At 25.6% G+C, this 19,817-nt stretch overlaps 3 protein-coding genes across 5 annotated transcripts; 1 reads left to right on the top strand and 2 right to left on the bottom strand.

The window, feature by feature from the left end:
- Positions 1–449: 449 nt before the first annotated feature.
- On the bottom strand, positions 450–3,037 carry LOC126905653 (40S ribosomal protein S5). The gene is made up of 4 exons (XM_050685585.1): positions 2,871–3,037; positions 2,103–2,249; positions 627–1,064; positions 450–564 (listed from the first exon to the last, which is right to left on the bottom strand). The coding sequence occupies exons 2-4, from the start codon at positions 2,241–2,243 to the stop codon at positions 496–498; spliced, it is 648 nt and encodes a 215-aa protein (XP_050541542.1). The 5' UTR covers positions 2,244–2,249; positions 2,871–3,037; the 3' UTR covers positions 450–495.
- Positions 3,038–3,177: 140 nt separating this feature from the next.
- Positions 3,178–8,869, top strand: LOC126905636 (uncharacterized). Of its 3 annotated transcripts, none has more exons than XM_050685544.1 (4): positions 3,178–3,380; positions 3,638–3,760; positions 5,646–5,817; positions 7,612–8,869. In XM_050685544.1, exons 1-4 carry the CDS (start codon positions 3,302–3,304, stop codon positions 8,807–8,809), a joined length of 1,572 nt encoding a protein of 523 aa, XP_050541501.1. In that variant the 5' UTR covers positions 3,178–3,301; the 3' UTR covers positions 8,810–8,869. The 3 variants fall into 3 exon arrangements, with proteins under 3 accessions (XP_050541501.1, XP_050541503.1, XP_050541502.1); XM_050685546.1 differs by lacking the exons at positions 3,178–3,380; positions 3,638–3,760 and adding exons at positions 4,037–4,670; positions 4,743–5,074; XM_050685545.1 differs by lacking the exons at positions 3,178–3,380; positions 3,638–3,760 and adding exons at positions 4,037–4,670; positions 4,743–4,996.
- Positions 8,845–19,124, bottom strand: LOC126905630 (nuclear pore complex protein Nup107). Its single transcript, XM_050685522.1, has 16 exons — positions 18,940–19,124; positions 18,629–18,775; positions 18,430–18,569; positions 18,221–18,373; positions 15,416–15,541; positions 15,128–15,226; positions 14,814–15,013; positions 14,403–14,642; positions 14,077–14,350; positions 13,810–14,006; positions 13,069–13,267; positions 10,585–10,719; positions 10,335–10,511; positions 9,990–10,112; positions 9,205–9,306; positions 8,845–9,057 (listed from the first exon to the last, which is right to left on the bottom strand). Exons 1-16 carry the CDS (start codon positions 18,983–18,985, stop codon positions 8,944–8,946), a joined length of 2,472 nt encoding a protein of 823 aa, XP_050541479.1. The 5' UTR covers positions 18,986–19,124; the 3' UTR covers positions 8,845–8,943.
- Positions 19,125–19,817: the final 693 nt, after the last annotated feature.

Genomic DNA, 19,817 nt, shown 5'->3' on the forward strand with positions numbered 1-19,817 from the left:
AATCCCATAAAAAATTTGGTGAAACAGGCATGTTTTTAATATCTCACTATAGCAATACTTATCACAAGACACTAATCTAATTCAATAGGGCGATTTAGAACAAAATAGAAATGTGTATTGTATAATTACATTCATTCTCTGGTTCCCCAGACATATAATTTTACAAAAAACTATAAAAATGAGGCACTAGTTTTTACTCCATAATTTACTTCTCTTGTATCTTTAGGCTACAATATCCTTAAGTTCAATTCACAGAATTTATAATGAATATTCCTTCCAAAACATACAAAAAAGGAAATTACATTAACCCTTTTGAATTTTAAATTCTGTTAACTAATAATAAATTGAAAATAGTTCAAGAGCTCCAGTTTTTTAAGCTCTATCTACTTACGATGATAAATAATTGAAAATAAATACACAATTCAAATAGAAATAAATACAAATTAATGTAGAAATACACAAAAGTATATTTAAAATAAAATAATAAGATGGAAGTTAACGGTTAGACTTAGCAACACGTTCCAGTTCGTCCTTTTTCTTAATAGCATATGAGTTTGATGAACCCTAAAATAAATAACCAATATTAAGATAAAAATTAAATAGAATATTTTATCAAAGAATTATACCTTAGCAGCATTTATCAGCTCATCAGCTAAGCATTCCGCAATAGTTTTAATATTTCTGAAAGCAGCTTCGCGGGATCCCGTGCATAGTAACCAAATAGCTTGATTAACACGTCTAAGTGGGGAAACGTCTACAGCTTGACGTCTAACAGTACCAGCTCTACCAATTCGAGTAGAGTCTTCTCTGGGTCCACTATTAATAATTGCTTTAACAAGTACTTGCAATGGATTTTCCCCAGTTAATAAATAGATAATTTCAAAAGAGTGCTTTACAATACGAACAGCCATTAATTTCTTTCCATTATTACGACCATGCATCATCAATGAATTAGTTAAACGTTCAACAATTGGACATTGAGCTTTACGGAACCGTTTAGCAGCATAACGACCAGCCGAATGAGGTACATATTTAGCATACTTTTCTTTAACCGCAATATAATCCTAAAAAAATTTACTTATTAAAATATATACAAGTTCTATATAGATTGATTTCTTAACAATACTTTAACCATTTTCAAAAATGTAATGTAAAATAAAAACTCTTTTTAAAAAAAGTTTAATAGTTTCTTATGCACCATGATAATCATAAAAAAAATCCTCTAAATTGAATTAATTTTATTCAATATTTAGTGGTTATAAAATGGAATGAAATGCAATTTATGGTTCATGAGTAACTATAAAAAAATAATGTTGGATAGTATGAAATAAGAAAAAAAGAATTGGATAATCTTTGTAAGGAACCTACTATTATTGGGACCCTAAAAATTATAAGGGTAAATTGGCTGGCCACATATGGAGATCAGAAGGCTCAGAATAACTCAAAGGAATCTCAACAATTAGAGATATAGAGGATGGCCTAGACAAAGAAAGAATATACAGAATAGAATACAGGAAGACTAAAAACTTCTGAATGTAATGAACGCAGAAGAATGTTCAAAATATAGAGTGATGAAAAAAATATGTTACCATGATGATGGGCCTTAAAGAACTATAAACACCTAGAAGACTTCATCTTATCGCAACTATAAAACTTTGTTAAAGTTATTAATTTATATTTTATTTTTAAAGGTAATAAATGAGGTGTTGTAAAAGAAAAACTTTGTATATATAATGTGCATATTTCATAATGAGCAAAAAATCAATAAATAGTAAGCTTTTAAAATAAATTATAATAAAGATAATTTAAGAATTTGAAGAAAATTGTTGATAAAACTCAAAAACAGTTATTGTAACACATACTATATAAATATACTTCAATAAACTCATAATATAACACAAAAAATGAGTTGATGGAAATTTTAAGAACAGTCATTGAAATGCATAAAATTTATCATTATTTTATTTGAAACATGACTCTCAACACAAAAAAATGTAAGTCTAAATAATTAAAAAAAGTAAGCTCATTCTGCACATAGTAAATAAAATTATATAATATATGTAGTTTTACATATAAACACATTTTTTTTTTTTTTAACATACTTGAAGAGACATATCAGAAACTTCAACGTCATCACAGCTCCATCTACCAAATAATTTTACTTCGGGCAAATCAGCAGCTACTTGTACAGGAGCGGAATCAACATTGCTCATCTGAACATCTCCCCAATCTTCTTCAGCCATTTAAGCCTAAATAAAATAGTATAAAAAAAATAGGATTAACTTGTAACATTACATCTATTCAATATTTATCATTTACAACAGTATAATTCTCAAAAAAATAGTATATTATACAATGGACAATAATAAAAATAATTGGTCATCTAATTTTAAGTTTACATTAATATAAATTTTAGATTTTATCTCATATTTAACTCAAGTAAAATTATATCAGCAAATATGTAAGATTAATCTAAAATAATTATTAAATTTCTATTTTTTAAATAGTTGATATTTACAAAGAAAAGTGTATTTATAGGATAAAAGACACTACAGTAATATATTTAGTGAGGTTTTACTGAGGCAGACATTAAAGCCCTAAATTACTTTATTACCTTAAATATTATAGAATTATAAAAAAAAATTAATCAAAGGTATAAAGTTATATACTCATTAATTAATCAGAATAATGTAAAAAGTTGAATTTTGAAGAATAAGGTTTTTAATTAACACAATATTGTATATTAGGATATTCAGCAAAATTTGAGGTTAGCCATGTGAAATATCAAAAAAATTTTTATATAAATTTTATAAATCATATATTTATGTAAAATTAATGAAAGATAAAACTATTAGGTTTAATATACTTACAGTATTATTTAATGCCGGGTCTTAAAGTTAATAAAGAATTAATTTTCCGAATACGGAACGTAGGAAATAATTGACATACACAGGTAAACGTAAAAGAAAGTACACGATAACTACAGGGCCGGGAACGAAAATTAGTATTATGTTGTACTAGTCAATACGAACACACTGTAATTTAAAACAGACTCAAAAAATATATATATATTAAAACAGTGCAACCAGGTTATTTTTTTCCAAAGAGAATAAAATATAAATTATTGTTACAAAATAATATTATCAATAAAAATTTGATAAATAGATAATAGTTTTTAGATTATAATTGAAAATAATAAAGTCTCACGTGATTTTTCAAATAAATTTGATTAATTTATGATACCTTTGTAATTGAACAATTATCTTAGTTAATTTCCAACTGTTTTTCAAAAAATTGAAATATGTTAGCTGAATCCAGAAGAAGAAGAAGAAATCCTATGCACAGTATTAATTTATCGGCTCCAAATCATTGGACTAATGGTAAAATTAAGAAGTTCTGTAATTACATATTTTTTCAAGTATATTGAACTAAAAATTTCACATTAATACTTCGTTAATTTAAATATAAGTATGATATTGTCATGAATATGAAATCATAATAAACCATCAATTGTTATTTAAGTTGCAAATTTTTCTTGTCAAGTATTATTTGTAAACATTATCAAAAATATTTTACTATATTATAATTCAGGTATTTTGTCATACCAAATAAGATGTATAGCATACTTTTTTAATAGACGATTCGAAATTTGGCCAAAAAATGTTAGAAAAAATGGGTTGGACAAAAGGATCTGGCCTTGGAATAAATAATCAAGGAATAGCTGAAAATATAAAAATTCAACACAAAGTTACTCCAACAGGTAAATCAACTTTGAATTAATCTATTACTATAAATTAAAATTCATAATACAAATACTTTTAAGTAAATTTATGTGTTACATAAATGAGACTTCTCTTTTAACATTTTATGTTTATGTCTTAAATAAATCATTCAAATGTATACTTGATTTTTTTTAGAGATAAATATGTTAGTATTCAGAATTTTTTGACTTGGATACATTCCAAGTAGTATTTATTTATTTATTACAGACACTTCACAAGATATCTTTATTTTTGATGTAAAAAAATTATATAATTAAAAAAATAGCAGGTGACAAAACTTAATTCAATATTTTATGGGGTATAAATAGTATTCCCAATAACTTCTACAAAATACCTAGACTGTTATTTGTCTTATAATTTATTACATTTTTTTAAACTTTTCATTATTTATACTGACTTAGGATATTGATAAAACTTTATGTATATATTTTGAAATACTAGATCACATGTATAGAGGATGTGTCATGAAGATATGACAAATCCAATAACTTTTAATCCAATTATTATTTTATTAAATTTTTTTTTGATAAATTATTGCCTTTTTAAACTACATTTAAAGTATATTTGTGATTATTTACTTTTAAATAGCGTTTTTCCAATTAGTATTTTTTTTTCTGTAAGTTGGTAGTATTGTTAGTGAAATCTGTGTCAAATTTCACATCAAAATGTATTCGTTAGTGTTTGAGGTATGCTTCATAAAGTGCTTAAAGTAAATTCTGCAATTTTTACTGTCTTTATTGAACAAAGAAATTGCATTAAATTTTGTTTGAGGAATGGAATTTTGGCTGCGGAAACCCTTTGGGGATCAGACTCCGTCTTCAAAGAATGTGGTATCAAATTGGCTAAAAACATACTGATGAACATCCCATCAAGCAAGTCAAAAAAATGGTACTTTGAAATTTTCGATTGACTATTAGAGATATTACTGATAATTTGAGTATATCATTTGGATCCGTACAGGTGGTTTTCAATGAAGAATTAGGCTTGAGAAGAGTCAAATTTAAAATGATTCCAAAATCATTCAATTTTTTTGAAAAAGGCCTTCTTGTTAGGATCTGTGAAACAATGCTTTCTGACTATTAGGATATAATGAAATGCAAAATAACTGAAGACAAGACTTGCATCTACACTTACAGCCCCGAAACAACCGATCAATTGAGCAAATTTTGTACTGAAACCAAAAAAAATCATGTCAAAGTCGCTCTTAAATCAAGGTTATATTAACAGTTTTTTTTCAATTATTGTGGTTTGATACATTCTGAATTCCTTCCGCCAAGCCAAAATGTTAACAAGTAATCTTATTTAAGTGTTGTTAGCAAGCAATTTGCTAAAAATTCAACAAATATTGTTCCGTAACTTGCTTGTTCACCTGATAATGACTTTTTGTGTAACTTCTGACTATTCAAAATACCCATTTTGATGGGTTGATAACAATTTGGAGAAATGTATTCATTGAGTTACAAGCATGTTAATATAATACGGTATGTAGCCTGTATTGATATATATATATATACTCCGCCCTCATTCCATACTCATTAAATTTATTAATATGCTTGTAATTTAATGAATACTTGTTCTAAAATTATTATCAACCCATCAAATTGTTTTGTAAAAATAATGCTAAAAATGGTCATTTAAAATTTTTAAATAAAATAAAGAATAAAAAAAATTATTTTCTCATTATTGATAAATAATTCAAAATACCCTTTAAATGTAGTCTAAGAAGGTAATAAATTAAAAAAAATTTAACAAATTGATAAATGTTAATTGGATTAAAATTTATTGGATTTTTCATAACTTTGTGACTTATCCTATATACTATGTTGAATGAACCTACTAAAATATTTGCTTTTTTTATTTTAGGTCTTGGATTTGTTGCACACGATGCTGATGATTGGTTTAAAGCTGGGGAAGATTATGCACATTTACTTTCACAGCTAGCCAAAAATTATGATAGTCAACCTGTAACAGAATCTGATCTCAATAGTAAAAAATCTCTTGTTGAAAATTCTTTAAATTCTAGATCAAGAGTTCAGTAAGTTATGCTTAATTCACAGAATATATGAAGTCTGATAGTGCACACTCTATTGATTTACTAAATGTAGACAAACAATTTGTATCCTTAACACAGGTAGGTAAATAAAAATAAAATTTCGGACTTTATTTTATCTTCATGATGAAAAAAGACATCAAAGTTAATAAAAAAAAAACCCAGCACAGTAGGGTGGCGGCACAGTGGTGTCGTGGCATAGTTGGGTCCAGTATAGATGATATCTGACAGTGATTAAAATCACTATCATAAAAAACGCTTCGATGCAAATCTGTAGATAGTGTTTAATTTTAAAAAAAAAAATTTGTTAAAATAGCATATTTTTGAATACGGTTACCATTTGCGCATAGAAGATAGGTCGTCGGGACAAATTTTTTATTATTTTATAGTACATAAAATAAGCTTTAATTTGATATATGTTTGAAGGACGCAGTATTTCCGGAACATTTTCAAAAATTAAGTTGAAAAAGTTAGTTTTTGTAAAAAAGTTGCTATTTTAAATCCCCCCTGTGAGCAGAATAAGTGTTAGATTTTCAAAAAAAAATGATATCAAATGAAAGAAAATTACCTAAGGTTTCAATATAAAGAAATATTATTTTGATTAGTTAATATTTGAAAAAGTTATGGCAGTTTTAAGTACAAAAAACATCGTTATAAAAGGTGATTTTTATCGCAAATATTACATTTTTTTTATAATTTCGACTGCCATTTGCACATAGAAGATAAGGTGTCGGGACAAATTTTTTTTTTTCATTTTATAGTACATAAAATAAGCTTTAATTTGATATATATTTGAAGGACGCAGTATTTCTGGAACATTTTCAAAAATTAAGTTGAAAAAGTTAATTTTTGTAAAACAGTTTCTATTTTAAATCCCCCCTATGAGCAGGTTAAGTGATAGATTTTCAAAAAAATGATATCAAATGAAAGGTAAACATCTAAAGTTTTAGTATAAAAAAAAATTATGTTGATTTGTTGATTTTTGAAAAAGTTATGGAAGTTTTAAGAAAAAAAAGTGAAAAAAATGACAAAATTTGTCGATTTTTAAATTTGTAATTTTTTTGGATATTTCCCCCATTTGCGGGGAACGAGGGAAAATNTTTTTTGCATATTTACCCCATTTTCGGGGAACGAGGGAATTTTTTTCAATTTTTAAGGGTAATGTCTCCAACTAGATACGATTTGTGATCTTTTGACGTATCNTAATGTCTCCAACTAGATACGATTTGTGATCTTTTGATGTACTTTTGAAAGAAATCGGCCCAGTGAGAGCTGAGAAAAAGTGGCAACAGTCATAATAAAAAAAAAAAACACATCATAGTAAAATTAATACCTTCTCAGCTTCGCATCCAAGCTAAAATACTTTTAATTGCCTTAAAAAAAAAAATCATTCACCCAACATTGAATATTTTGTATATTTTACTTTTAGAAGTCTAATTATATTTATGTAATTATCAAAATATTTGCAAAATAATTTTAAAATATGACTATACTACTGTGAAGATAAATTAATCGCACATCATTATTCCAAATATTTTATTATTCCATAGACATAGGGTGGTCATTTTTTTTTTTTTTTTGCAGGGCCTATATTTAATTTTTTTCTTTAAACAATATTTGTATAACATATAATTTTGCTAAATTTCTACCCTTAATTCTAAATTTGTCACTTTAAATATATGTATTGTTTTGTAGCAGATTGCATTATCTAATTTCATATTCTATACTAAATTAAAATTTGATAAAAAAAAAAAATTTGTGTTTTCTTTTGTGTTTTAGTTACCATAAGTTTACTAAGGGGAAGGACTTAACAAAATATAAAAATGAAGAGTTAGCTTGTATATTAGGTAAAGGCAAAAAAGAAGAACAGGTGTCCAATTCTTTAAACATGAAAGAATACTTTAAAATTAAAAGACAGTCTAAAGTTTTTAATGGAAATAATGAGAAAAGTGAAAACATAGTTGTTGAAATAACGGATGGAAAAGATAGTGAATGTGATGATAACAATGGACGAAAGAAAAAAAAACAAAAACATAAAATTATATGTGAATCCAGTAATGAATTATGTTTAGATAATCAAGAAACTCCTTCATTCAATAAAAAACGAAAATTTGAACAAAGTATTACATCTGATGACACAACACAAGTATTAGATGAAGCAAACTTAGAAGTCTGTAAAAAATTCAAATCTAATAAAAAAAAAAACGAGAATAAAACTTCAAAAATAGAACTTCCAATAAATAAACTTGATTATAAAAATAATGTAGAATTTCAAGATATTATTAGTTCAGATGAAAATCAAAACAATAGCCATAAAAATAATAATATTAGAGTAGATAATTTAGACAAAGGGTCAGAATTAAGGTTTAAAAAAAAAAAGTCTAAATCTAAATTTAATAATGAAATTCATATAGAAACAAAAGGTAATGTAGAATCTTCTGCCACTAATGATTTAGAAGTTAATGGTGATGATGACACACAATCTGTTCAAAACGACGAATCTGTTATATGTAATAACTCTGAAAATCATTCTAGTAAAGAGAAGACAAAAAAGTTAACTAAACTTAATTTTACTAAAAAATATCAAACATTAGTTGATTCAATTATTGAAAATAGCTCTGCTGGTAAAAAATTTTGTAAGGATACACCTCCAGAATTTTATAAGAAAGTTGAGCATTTTATTGAAAAAGTTAAAGAAGAACCTGGGTCGACAGATACTTTTACTCCTGTTGAGGAAGTTAAATCATCTACTAAAGAAAAATTATACAAAGAAGGTGAACTCAAAAATTTAAATCCTGAGGATAAAAATTTTATTAATGATTTTGAATCTCAGAAAAGTAAACTTCTGAAAAAAAAACTAACACTTCAACAAACCCCAAAATCTATTAATGACAAAGCAATTTTTGTTGCTAAATATAGTGATCTATTATTTTTTGGAAGCAATATCAATGAAATAAAAGGATATGGAGAATTCTGAAATTATTAGAAATAATATAAAGTTTTATAAATTTTTAAATAAAATTATGTACATGACACATTTTATTGTTAGTTTTTCTTCATTTTTAAACACATAAAAAAATAATTTTAACTTATAATAATAAAATAAAAGCTTTAATCAGTTAAAACTATCAAAGGGTCTAAATATTCATTTGATGATTCCATTAAACAAATTGACGATTCTGATATTTTTGCAAAAAGTTTTTTGAGATCAGCTTGAGTGAACAACTAAAAATTAAAAACTATATTTAATAAAATAAATTTATGACATTACAAATTTAGTAAAATAAAATTTAGTGAACTTGTAGTAACATTAACTAGTATAAAAATATAAGGATTGAGGAACATTTGATGTTATTGTTATAAAATAAATACCCTGTAAAAATTATTGGTTTCATCAGTAATGTAGCTGGCTAATTTAATGCAATCCATATACTTTTCAGCACTGTGTAGAATGGTGTGCAAAAGCATAAAAATCTAAAATAATATTTACAACACATTAAACATTAGAAAAGTATATCAAAAATAGTAAGTTTGTTAATTCAACTCTTTCCAATAAGAAAGGTAGGAATAATAAGATTATATATGTTGCCATTAAAAAATAAATAAAATTGATGCTATTAATAAGCTTGATTACATAATCAATTTAATATTTTTGTAAATAATGGAGTGGGTCGAACTGTATATTGTTGGATGTGAAAATAATACATTGAATATTTATCAAAATTAAAACTCAAATTATTTTGTAATAAGTCCACAAATGCATTTTTGAATTTACATTTTTATGTAAAAAATTAATTATTTTACATACATAATCCATACTGTAAAAATTGAATGCACTCATTAATTTATTTATAAAAAAAAATGTGTATTCCAAACCTTGAAATGATTAACATATATTATATTTTTAATTTTTTAGAATATATTAAAATAATGATGTTTTTTTTATGCCCAATAAATTCAGCATTCTAGTCCCTTAAATTTTAATATTGAAACAATTATTTTAATAGCTAAATATAAGTGTAAATATTAAAACAGTAGAATTTGTTAATCGACGTAATTAATGATAAAGGTTTATAAATAGCATTAAATTCTATTAAGAAACTTAAATTATTTCACAAATCTTTAATTTAAAAAAAATTCCATAAACTATTACTAACCTTAGGGATACATATTGTTCTCAGCAGTTCAAAATGTTCATGACGTTTTTCATCATCATTTTCATGATCAACTAACCATCCACCAGGAAAAAATAATAAATTAAATAATTGTTCAATAACGACCTAAAAATATAATTATTAAAATAATTAATATGAATTCCTATTTACTAGTGGTTCAGACTATTTTATAATATAGAATAACTTTAATTGTCTCAGTTAAGATTTTTAATTATGATCAAAATTAAAGTAATGTTGATCAACTTATATCATTGTTATTGTATTCAAATAAACTTAGAAAACCCTATTCTGTTTAATAAGAAAAATTAAGTATATCAAAATATTTACTTGTGATGAACTAGCGATGGATATTTTCCAACTTTCTAATGATGACTTGTAAACTTCCATATTGTGGTCATAGACTAACTTTTTGGTATAATCAGCATTATCAGAAAGTTTTGGTGGTTCGGTAGGTTTAGTTTGATGATACTCATGGAACCAATCAGCAAAACCTTCTTCTGCATCCTACATTTACAATAAAAGCAAATAAGTGAAATTTAGTAAGATAAACTATAAAAATAATAGTTTTCTTATATACCAAGTAACATTTATAAGATAGATATTCCATAAGAAGAGACTTTGTTTTTCCTGATATTGGTATATCCAATTTCATCAGTTTATTAATATCAATATCCAATGTATTAATTAATAACTTAATTGCTTCCTTTTGAATCTATTTGAAAAAGAATATAAATGCCAAGTTACAATTAATTTAAACAATCATTAGTGAGTGTTTTAGAATTACAACATAAAAAGAACAAGTTTACAGACTATATTTTACATACAATTATTAAGTTCTAGTTTTCATTTATTTCTACGGTTATAATTTTGATTTTACCAAAATTTAACTTTTTATTTTAAAATTAATTTTCTCAATTTATACATTTTATTTTAAAAAAATAGAACAATAATTATTTAGGAATACCTTAGATATACTCGTATCAGTAGTATGATTTTTTTAAATCAGATCTCTTATCTAACAACAGTATAAGATTAAAAGTAGTAACTTTTGCATGACTAATTAATTTTAGCTTCGATGCGAAGCTGAGAAGGTATTGGTTTTACTATGATGTGTTTTTTTTTTTTTTTTTTTTTTTTTTTGTGTCTGTTACCACTTTTTCTCAGCTCTCACCGAACGGATTTCTTTCAACGATACGTCAAAAGATCACAAATCGTATCTAGTCGAAGACATTACCCTTAAAAATTGAAAAAAATTCCCTCGTTCCCCGTAAATGGGGGAAACCTCCAAAAAAATTACAAATTTAAAAATCGCTAATTTTCGAAATTTTTTCAATTTTTTTTACTAAAAACTGCCGTAACTTTTTCAAAAATGAACATATCAATATAATTTTTTTTTATATAGATGCTTGATGTCTTTACTTATCATTTGGTATACATTTTTTTTTAAATCTGACACTTAACCTGCCCACAGGGGGGATTTAAAATGACAACTTTTTCACAACAAATTTACTTTTTCAACATAACTTTTGAAAATGTTCCGGAAGGTCTGACACTTTTATATATATCTTAAATTAAAGCTAATGTAATATACTTTAATTTGAAAAAAAAAAATTTGACCTCTGGACTTGTCTTCATGCCAAAAATGGCTACCGAATGCTCTTTTCGTGTGAAAATTCTCGATTTTATTATTTATATTATATTTAACTTATAATGCTATAACTTATTGAAAAGTTTATGGATCCACACAATTTTTTTATGACAAATAATATTTTTTAATAAACCCTTTTTCATTCGACATACTTTATCTTAATCGAGATATTAATAAGGAACCAGCAGATCAAGTAGCTTTTGGAATAAAACACCAATTTTTTTAAAATTAAACACTATCTAAAGATTTGCATCGAAGCGTTTATTTTTGATAGTGATTTTAATCACTGTCAGATATCATTATACTTGATCCAACTATGCCACGTCACCACTGTGCCGCGACCCCCCTGTGCTGGGTTTTTTTGACTTATCTTTTACAAATATTCTGGAAAACCTGCATCCTTTAAAGATATTCTAAATTAAATCTTATATAAAATACCTTACATTGAAAAAAATGTTTAAACCTAGAGTTGCCTTCTATGTGTAAATGGATGTCAGTGTTAAAGAAAAAAGTATGACTTTTGTGTAAAAATTTCAAAATTTAAAAGTTATATGAATTATTTACAAATTAGTATCTATATTATAGGTTAATTAAGTAGGGCCTAACAACCCCTACACAATAAAATTATATTTTACTTTTTTTGTGCATAATTACATCAAAACTTTTTATGATGATTATTTTAATCAAAAACATTTCAATCTATTTTGGTGTCCACTTTGTTGCTAGATTCTGAATGTACTGGGTTGTTTTTAATTATTTGTCTGTTTATGACATTTTTTCTGTTAAAACATTTTTAAAACAATGCATAACGAGAAAAGTATTTAAATTCTTCAAATAGGAAATCAGCTTTTATAAAAGGGATTTTTAACAAATACATTTCAAAGTAGGAACCCCATATCATTCTAAGTATTCAAATTTCTGTAGTTTATATATAACTAAATCTAAAAATAAAATTTAATAAAAATTTGATAATTTGTGTTAACAGCAGTTTTTATTTTTTAAATTAAATTTTTTTTTCTATTATTTTTTAAATCTATTAAATGTTCAAAGGGGAAGTTTTTTAATTACTAATACTACAAGATGGGTTAGTCTTTTGCTGTAGAAAGAGATTCTAATTACCCAACTGATTGTTTTGAACCCGAGATAGTCCGTTTCAAGCACTATCACGTTACCAACTTGGCCACACTGTCCGACTTTTTTAAATTAAATAAATGCTTAAATTGTTTGAAAAAAAAAAAAATTTATCCAAGTCATTAAATTTCAAAATAATGTGCATATCTAGACAATTGTTTCATTTTTCTTGTAACTATATAACTTATTCTAAAATATCATTCCATAAGTTTAATTGTCTTATAGTTTAGGTTTTCAAAGTTTTATAGATTATAGATAGTATATTTTAGAAAATAAACTCACTTTATTAAATGCCAAACGAGCAGCTTGAATTTTTCCTTGAGCAACAAAGTTACGAACTACTATGTTAATTTGTACAAATGCTTCCTCGACTTGCCGAGGATAATATATTATCCAATCTAGTGCAGAGATTAGTTGGTGGTCATCACTAGTTATTTCAGTAAAGACATCAACACCAGACGTCTTTTTTGTCAGACGATGTCTATAATAATATCGAAATGTGGTAAATGAATTATTATTGAACTTAATTAATTATTTACTTAATAATTTTCATAAATATTCATACATTATTATACACAACTATTAATATATAAATAGAAATTTTATAAAAATTAAAGCCAAAGTATTAGAAAATAAAAAATGTAATTACTATAGTTTTGGCCTTAAACCATTACCAGATTACTTAAATTTAATAGCAAATAAACATAAGTATAAAAATAACGAAAAACAAATTAACGATTATAATAAACAAACAATAGATCATGCTACTCAAAAATTATAAAAAACTGTTATGTTATAAAAAAAACGAAAGTGTAAATTTTTTTATTTATTATTTATAATAATACTCTACATTTCTATTTATATATAACTATTATGTTACTTAAAACTAATGCGCACAATGGACCAACAGGTCTGAGTGAATGGGCATTATGTCAACCTCCATAATAACTAACTTAAAATTAAAATTGTATAATATACTATCTACATTGGTATAAACAATTTTTGTAATGCTAATAAAAGTACCTGACAGTTTCTACGATTTGTTTTGTTATTTCTTCAACAGGAAGTAAAAATTTTTCCCCTGCTAATAAACCTTGTTTACGTTGTTCAGGACTGTTCATTTTCTCTAAAAACTTTGAATATGTGTCTATTTGACAATGACGTTCAAGTTGAGATGTATAATATGCAACCAAAATAGAATCATTCATTGGAATTAAAATCTGCATTTTTGAAATTGATTATTAAACTCAAAATGAAATATTAATATTAGTTACATTATTAATTTATTACTTCTATGTATTTTTGTAATATTGAATTGGCTGACTTTTCATTATGGTGTATTCCAGCCCATCGTATGATTAAAACTAAATGTGCAAGTAACCGTAAAAATTGAGAATCAGATTCAAAACTATTTTCTACCCAATTTTCCATGGTGGTAATTAGTTCACTAAATTGATTTGTTATAAAATATTGTTGAATTTGGCGCTTAGGTTTATGAGCTTCTTGGCGAACTGATAATTTGGCATTGGACTTCAATTCAGCAACAATATCATCTAAATTCATCCTATGCAAAAAGGATTTTAAACTAAATACTTAATTCTCTACATGAATCATACTTATACTCCCAATACTGCTCAGGAAGATTAATAATACTGTTAGTTCTGTTAGTTTGTATACGATCCTCTACAGCTACATTAACTATAGTATGAAGATGTGCCCAAAGTATATCTTCCCATTTATCACATACAGGTAGTACTGCATCAATATTACCACACAGTATACCAATTGTAGCTCTCCAATAAGCTGAATTTTTTGGATCCGATGAAATTTTCCAAGCACATGATTTCCAAATATCTCTAAGAAATAATTGTGATTAGAACTATAAAATCACAAAAAGTATAGTGATTTTTCACAACCAAAACTTAACTTCATTAACTCAAAATAATTTTCAATAAATATAAAATGTTCCAATTTAAAATCTTAATTTAAAGTTAAATTGTGCTGTATTTAGTTTATAAATTAAATACCTATTAGGATTTCCAAGAACTTCATCAGATAAAATATGATCTTCTTTATTTTTATAAAATGGATCATGATATAAACGCCAACCTTCCATGATTGCTGACCTCCAAAATTGACCATATTGACAGCAAAGTAATTCAGCTTTTTCTAAACGCCCACAACGAATTTCACTAAATACTTGTGCTAACAATCGGTCCTCATCTACCTTAATAATGAAAATAAATTTTTCATATTAAAAAAAACAATTATTAAACCAAATAATAATTTTGATTAATATAAATTTTAAAGGTAAAAATACAATTTTTAAAATTAAAATTACTTGATCTAAATCATGAATTGATCTATTTTGTCTCTGGGGTGCATCAGGATCAAGTTGAGTAACCATTGCACCAGAACTTTGATATATTAGCTGTTTTTTCTAAAAAAAAATGTTAGTAATAAATTATTTATAGTAACTTTCAAGTGATAGATAATATGTATATTTTATATAATATATCCTTTGTTTCATTAAAAATCTAACTTAAAAAAATTAATATTATATAATTTAAAATATATAATATTTTACATAACTGAGAACACAACTTAATTTGTACATATTTAAACATACCAAAAGTTGACCTAATGTGTTTGGCCAGGCAACTCCTTCGTCAGAGAAATGTTTTGCGTCTTTCATAAACTCATTTTCCATACTTTCAGCAGCACAGTGTTCTAACCAATCAACAATTCTTTGTATCTACAAAATTTATGTATAATTTAATCAGTGTATTAGTAAAAAAAATTAAAATAGTTAAGAATCCTCTATTTATTACCAAATATCAATAATGGATAAGGAGATGAAGAATAAAGTAGTAGAAGTAGTTACAAAAAGTGACAGAATTATAGTTATAAAATTAATTTGATTGAAAAATGATTGAATATAGTAAGTACCTCTTCACCACAAGTAGGATGTGATGATATAGAAAAAAGTGTTTTCGAGAGATAGATGAGGTGATGCAAGGAATATCAGGTAATGAGGCTGCGGTAATAGGTGGAGATATGAATAGGTATGTCAGTAATAAGAGAAGAAGATATGATAGAGAACATGGAGGGTATGGTTTTAGTGGGAAGAATGAAGATGGAGAAAGAAGCCTGGATTTTGCAGTATTGTATGATCTTTCTGTGGTTTATACTTATTTTAGAAAGAGGAAAGAACATTATATAACTTATAAGAGTGGGAGTAATAGATCACATATTGATTATTTTATATGGAAGAGAGAGAGCGTAAAGCGAGTGAAAGATTGTAAAGTTATACCAGGCAAGAGAGTATACAAAAACATAAAGAACACAGGAGAATCAAAAATCCTGTGGTATCATGAAAAACTATAAAGCAGTAGGACTATATGAAGTGCCAGTAGAAGTATGGAAAATACTAAGGGGTGTTGGCATGAGGTGGTTGAAGGATCTTTTTAATAAAATCCTATTAGATGGTAAAATGCCAAAAAAAAATTGAGGAATAGTATTGTGGTGCCAATATTTTAAGACAAAAGAGATATACAAGAATGTGGAAATTATAGAGGCACAAAGCTTATGAGTCATAGTATGAAGATTTGGGAAAAGGTAATAGATAAGAAGATAAGAAATGAGACATCGATAGCTTTAAACCCTTACTTATTATCTATAGTGATGGATGAAATTACTAGAGAAATACAAGGAAAGGTGCCGTGGTGCATGTTGTTTGTTGACGATATAGTGTTAGTAGGAGAAAATAAGGAGGAAATTAATCAAAGACTAGAGGTGTGGAGATCAGCTATTGAAGAAAAGGGTTTAAGAATAAATAGAAGTAGGACAGAGTATATAGAGTACAAGTTTGACAAAGAAGAACATGAGGTAGGTGAAATGAGGAGATCAGTAACAATAGGGGAGAACGTGATTGGAGAGGTCGAAAGTTTTTAGAGTCAGTTGTGCAAAAGTGCGGTGGTATTGACAAGGATGTAAGACACTGGTTTAAGTGCGGGTGGTTGAAGTGGACAGAAGCATCTGGCGTATTATGCGATAAAAGAATTTCAATAAGGATGAAAGGTAAATTCTACAAGACTGTAGTGAGATTAGCTATGATGTATGGTTCAGAGTGTTATGGAGTTGACAAGAGAATAGAGCAAAGAATAAGTGTAACAGAGATGAGAATACTTAGATAGATAAGTGGAATGAAAAGAGATAGAGGGACGTTATTGAATGCGATATAAGGACGGCTGTTGTGTACATAGATGATATAGAATATCGTGTCAAGTGGAAGTTTAGGATAAGGGTGACCAATCCCAAGAAAGCTGAGATAAAGGTGAGGAAAAAGAAGAAGAGAGTATTCTACATACATACCAAATTATAATATATCTTAGTATACTATACTAAAAGTCTACACTATATAATGTAAAACTTATATAAAAATTAAAATTTAATACTTCAATTATATTAAAACTCAAAATTATTATTTCTTCTTTTACTTATAATATATATTAAAGATATTTAAATATAATTAAAAAATCATAGTAGACCAGGTGGTTTAAGAATTTTAACAATGACAAATATGGGGTGAGTACAGGATATGCACTCACATTTTTGAATTATTATTGATTACTTCAAAAAATATCTTATTATAGATAAAGTTGACAAATAATTAATCTTGATGTCTAAAAAATGTATTATTTTATAATTAAAATTTAATATACCTCTTAAAAAAAATTCTATTTAAATCTTTGCTTGACAATATGAATTTAATAAAAAATATAATTGATAAAGGTCTTAAACAGAGCAAAATTTTTTTTACCAATCAATATGCTCTGAATATTGCTCTTTATTGACTTCTACAAAAAAAGATGCTTCTATAAAAAATTTGATAAATTTTTATTTGTTGTACCAGAATTTAAAGTTCCATTGCATTTTTTCATAAAGGTACATAATAATTTTTCATCGGAATAGTAATCACAAGATCTGATCATAATTACTATGCAAATTTTATAAAAATTATAATTCACTATATAACAGCTTGGTTCTTGGCGTTTTTAAACCTTAATTTGCCAAACTAGATCTTAGTAGTATTAATTCTTCAACATTTTTTTTTATGAAATAGTTTAATAATTTTGTCCCAAGACTAAGAATCAAATGTACTATTTAAGTATGTTCTATTTAAATTTTTTTTTAAAACAAAAATTAAAAATTTTCTCTGTTTAAAACCCCTACATAAAAGTAATATAAAAATAATAAAACTTCTGATATTACATTTTTAATCTTTAAATTACNATAATAAAACTTCTGATATTACATTTTTAATCTTTAAATTACAATTTATAATTGAAGTATATACATAAATTTTTTAAAATTGATAAGTAATAATGTAATTAGAGAAATGTTAAAAATATTTTTAAATAATTTAATTTACCCCTTTTAACTTTTGATCTTCTTTAAATAAAGCATCTGACAATTCTCGATCACTAATTATCTTATCAACTTTTTCGGATTCTAAATGTTGTACTTGAAAAAGTGTTAATAATAAACGCCATGTATTAAGCTCTTGTTCAAGCCAATTGGAATTCTAAATTTAATTAAAATTATTTAACATTTACAAAAAAATAAAGAAATCAAACATACTTGATTTTGATCTTTTAAGACATCTAAAGTCTCTCTACAAATATCAATAAAATACTGGAGAATTTCCAGAAGCTGAAGTGGTGAAGTTATTCGAAAAGCTTTTAGTACGTCCAAAAATTGATTGTACAAACAATTTTCAGCTAAAATAAAAAATGAACATACAAAAATTGATAAATCTTTGTCAAAAAAAGTTACATACAACTTGATTTTTGTTGAGCAATAGTATTATCAAAAATAGCAGTGAGCTCTCCTGGTGTCAATGAAACAGACAAATTAAACTGTGATTTTCTTATTTTTAATTTGGTTATATCATCTGTTGTATAATCCATAACAGATTCATTATTACCTATAAAATGCCAAAACAATTTATGATTTAAGAGACCTAAGAATATATATTTTTTCAACTCGTGAAGAAAAACTCACAAAATTTAAATTAATTAAAACATTTAAAAAAAACATGGTAAATTTTATGTATTTATAGTAATATTTAAGTAAATATAAATAACTTACTGGTATCGAAATCGGTAAACATTGATGATTGATCATACTCCTCCATAATTAAAGCAAATATCGGAGCAATCTTAAAGTAAAATTGTTGAGCTGTTTACTTTTTATATATATACAATTTTTATATAATGTCTCTCATTAACGGACCATTTGTAAGCACAATAGCGGCAAAAATAATGAATAACGTGCTTTGATAACACTATCAATTCAATGGGAATGTATAAAACTAGGCTCCGCACACTTATTAATGTACACATTAATTGGTAACCATTTGCTGTAGTATATGTATCATTTTTACTGTAGTGGTAGCAAGTAAACATTTACATATATAAAAGAATAGACTAGGAACGAGTGATAATTCATTAATATGATGATATTTTACATAAAAGACGATTAATCAACAACATTTTATGTGTTATTATACTATTTTATTTATTATCATTCTATTTTTTAATTTTTTTATGTATAAATTTCAAAGTATTACATAAAATTAATGTCGAATAAACATGTTTCAATGAAAAATCCCCTTATTTCCAACACATTTTGGCCTAAACGTAATACATGTAAAATGTTTATTGTTCCTAGTCTATTAATTTCTATGTTTATGATATAACATGTTCTTTCAAGCCAAACATTAACACTTTATACTTTGTATACAAATCATTTGTCCAAATCAAAAAAGTTGTTGATAACAAAAAATTTCTGAACTAAGTATAATGATTGACAATGTTAAACTTAAAAGAAAATGACTTAAGCTGCTATCACGAGTTAGCAATCTAGTTTATTACCTATATCAGTATTATGACTAGAAATTATTTATCAGCAGCATTAAAAATATAAAAAAATGACTAGTTAAATCAATTCTCACCGGGTATTACTGA

This window comes from Daktulosphaira vitifoliae, unplaced genomic scaffold (assembly GCF_025091365.1).
Source record: "Daktulosphaira vitifoliae isolate Bord-2020 unplaced genomic scaffold, ASM2509136v1 Scaffold_4, whole genome shotgun sequence".
Lineage (NCBI taxonomy): Eukaryota > Metazoa > Arthropoda > Insecta > Hemiptera > Phylloxeridae > Daktulosphaira > Daktulosphaira vitifoliae.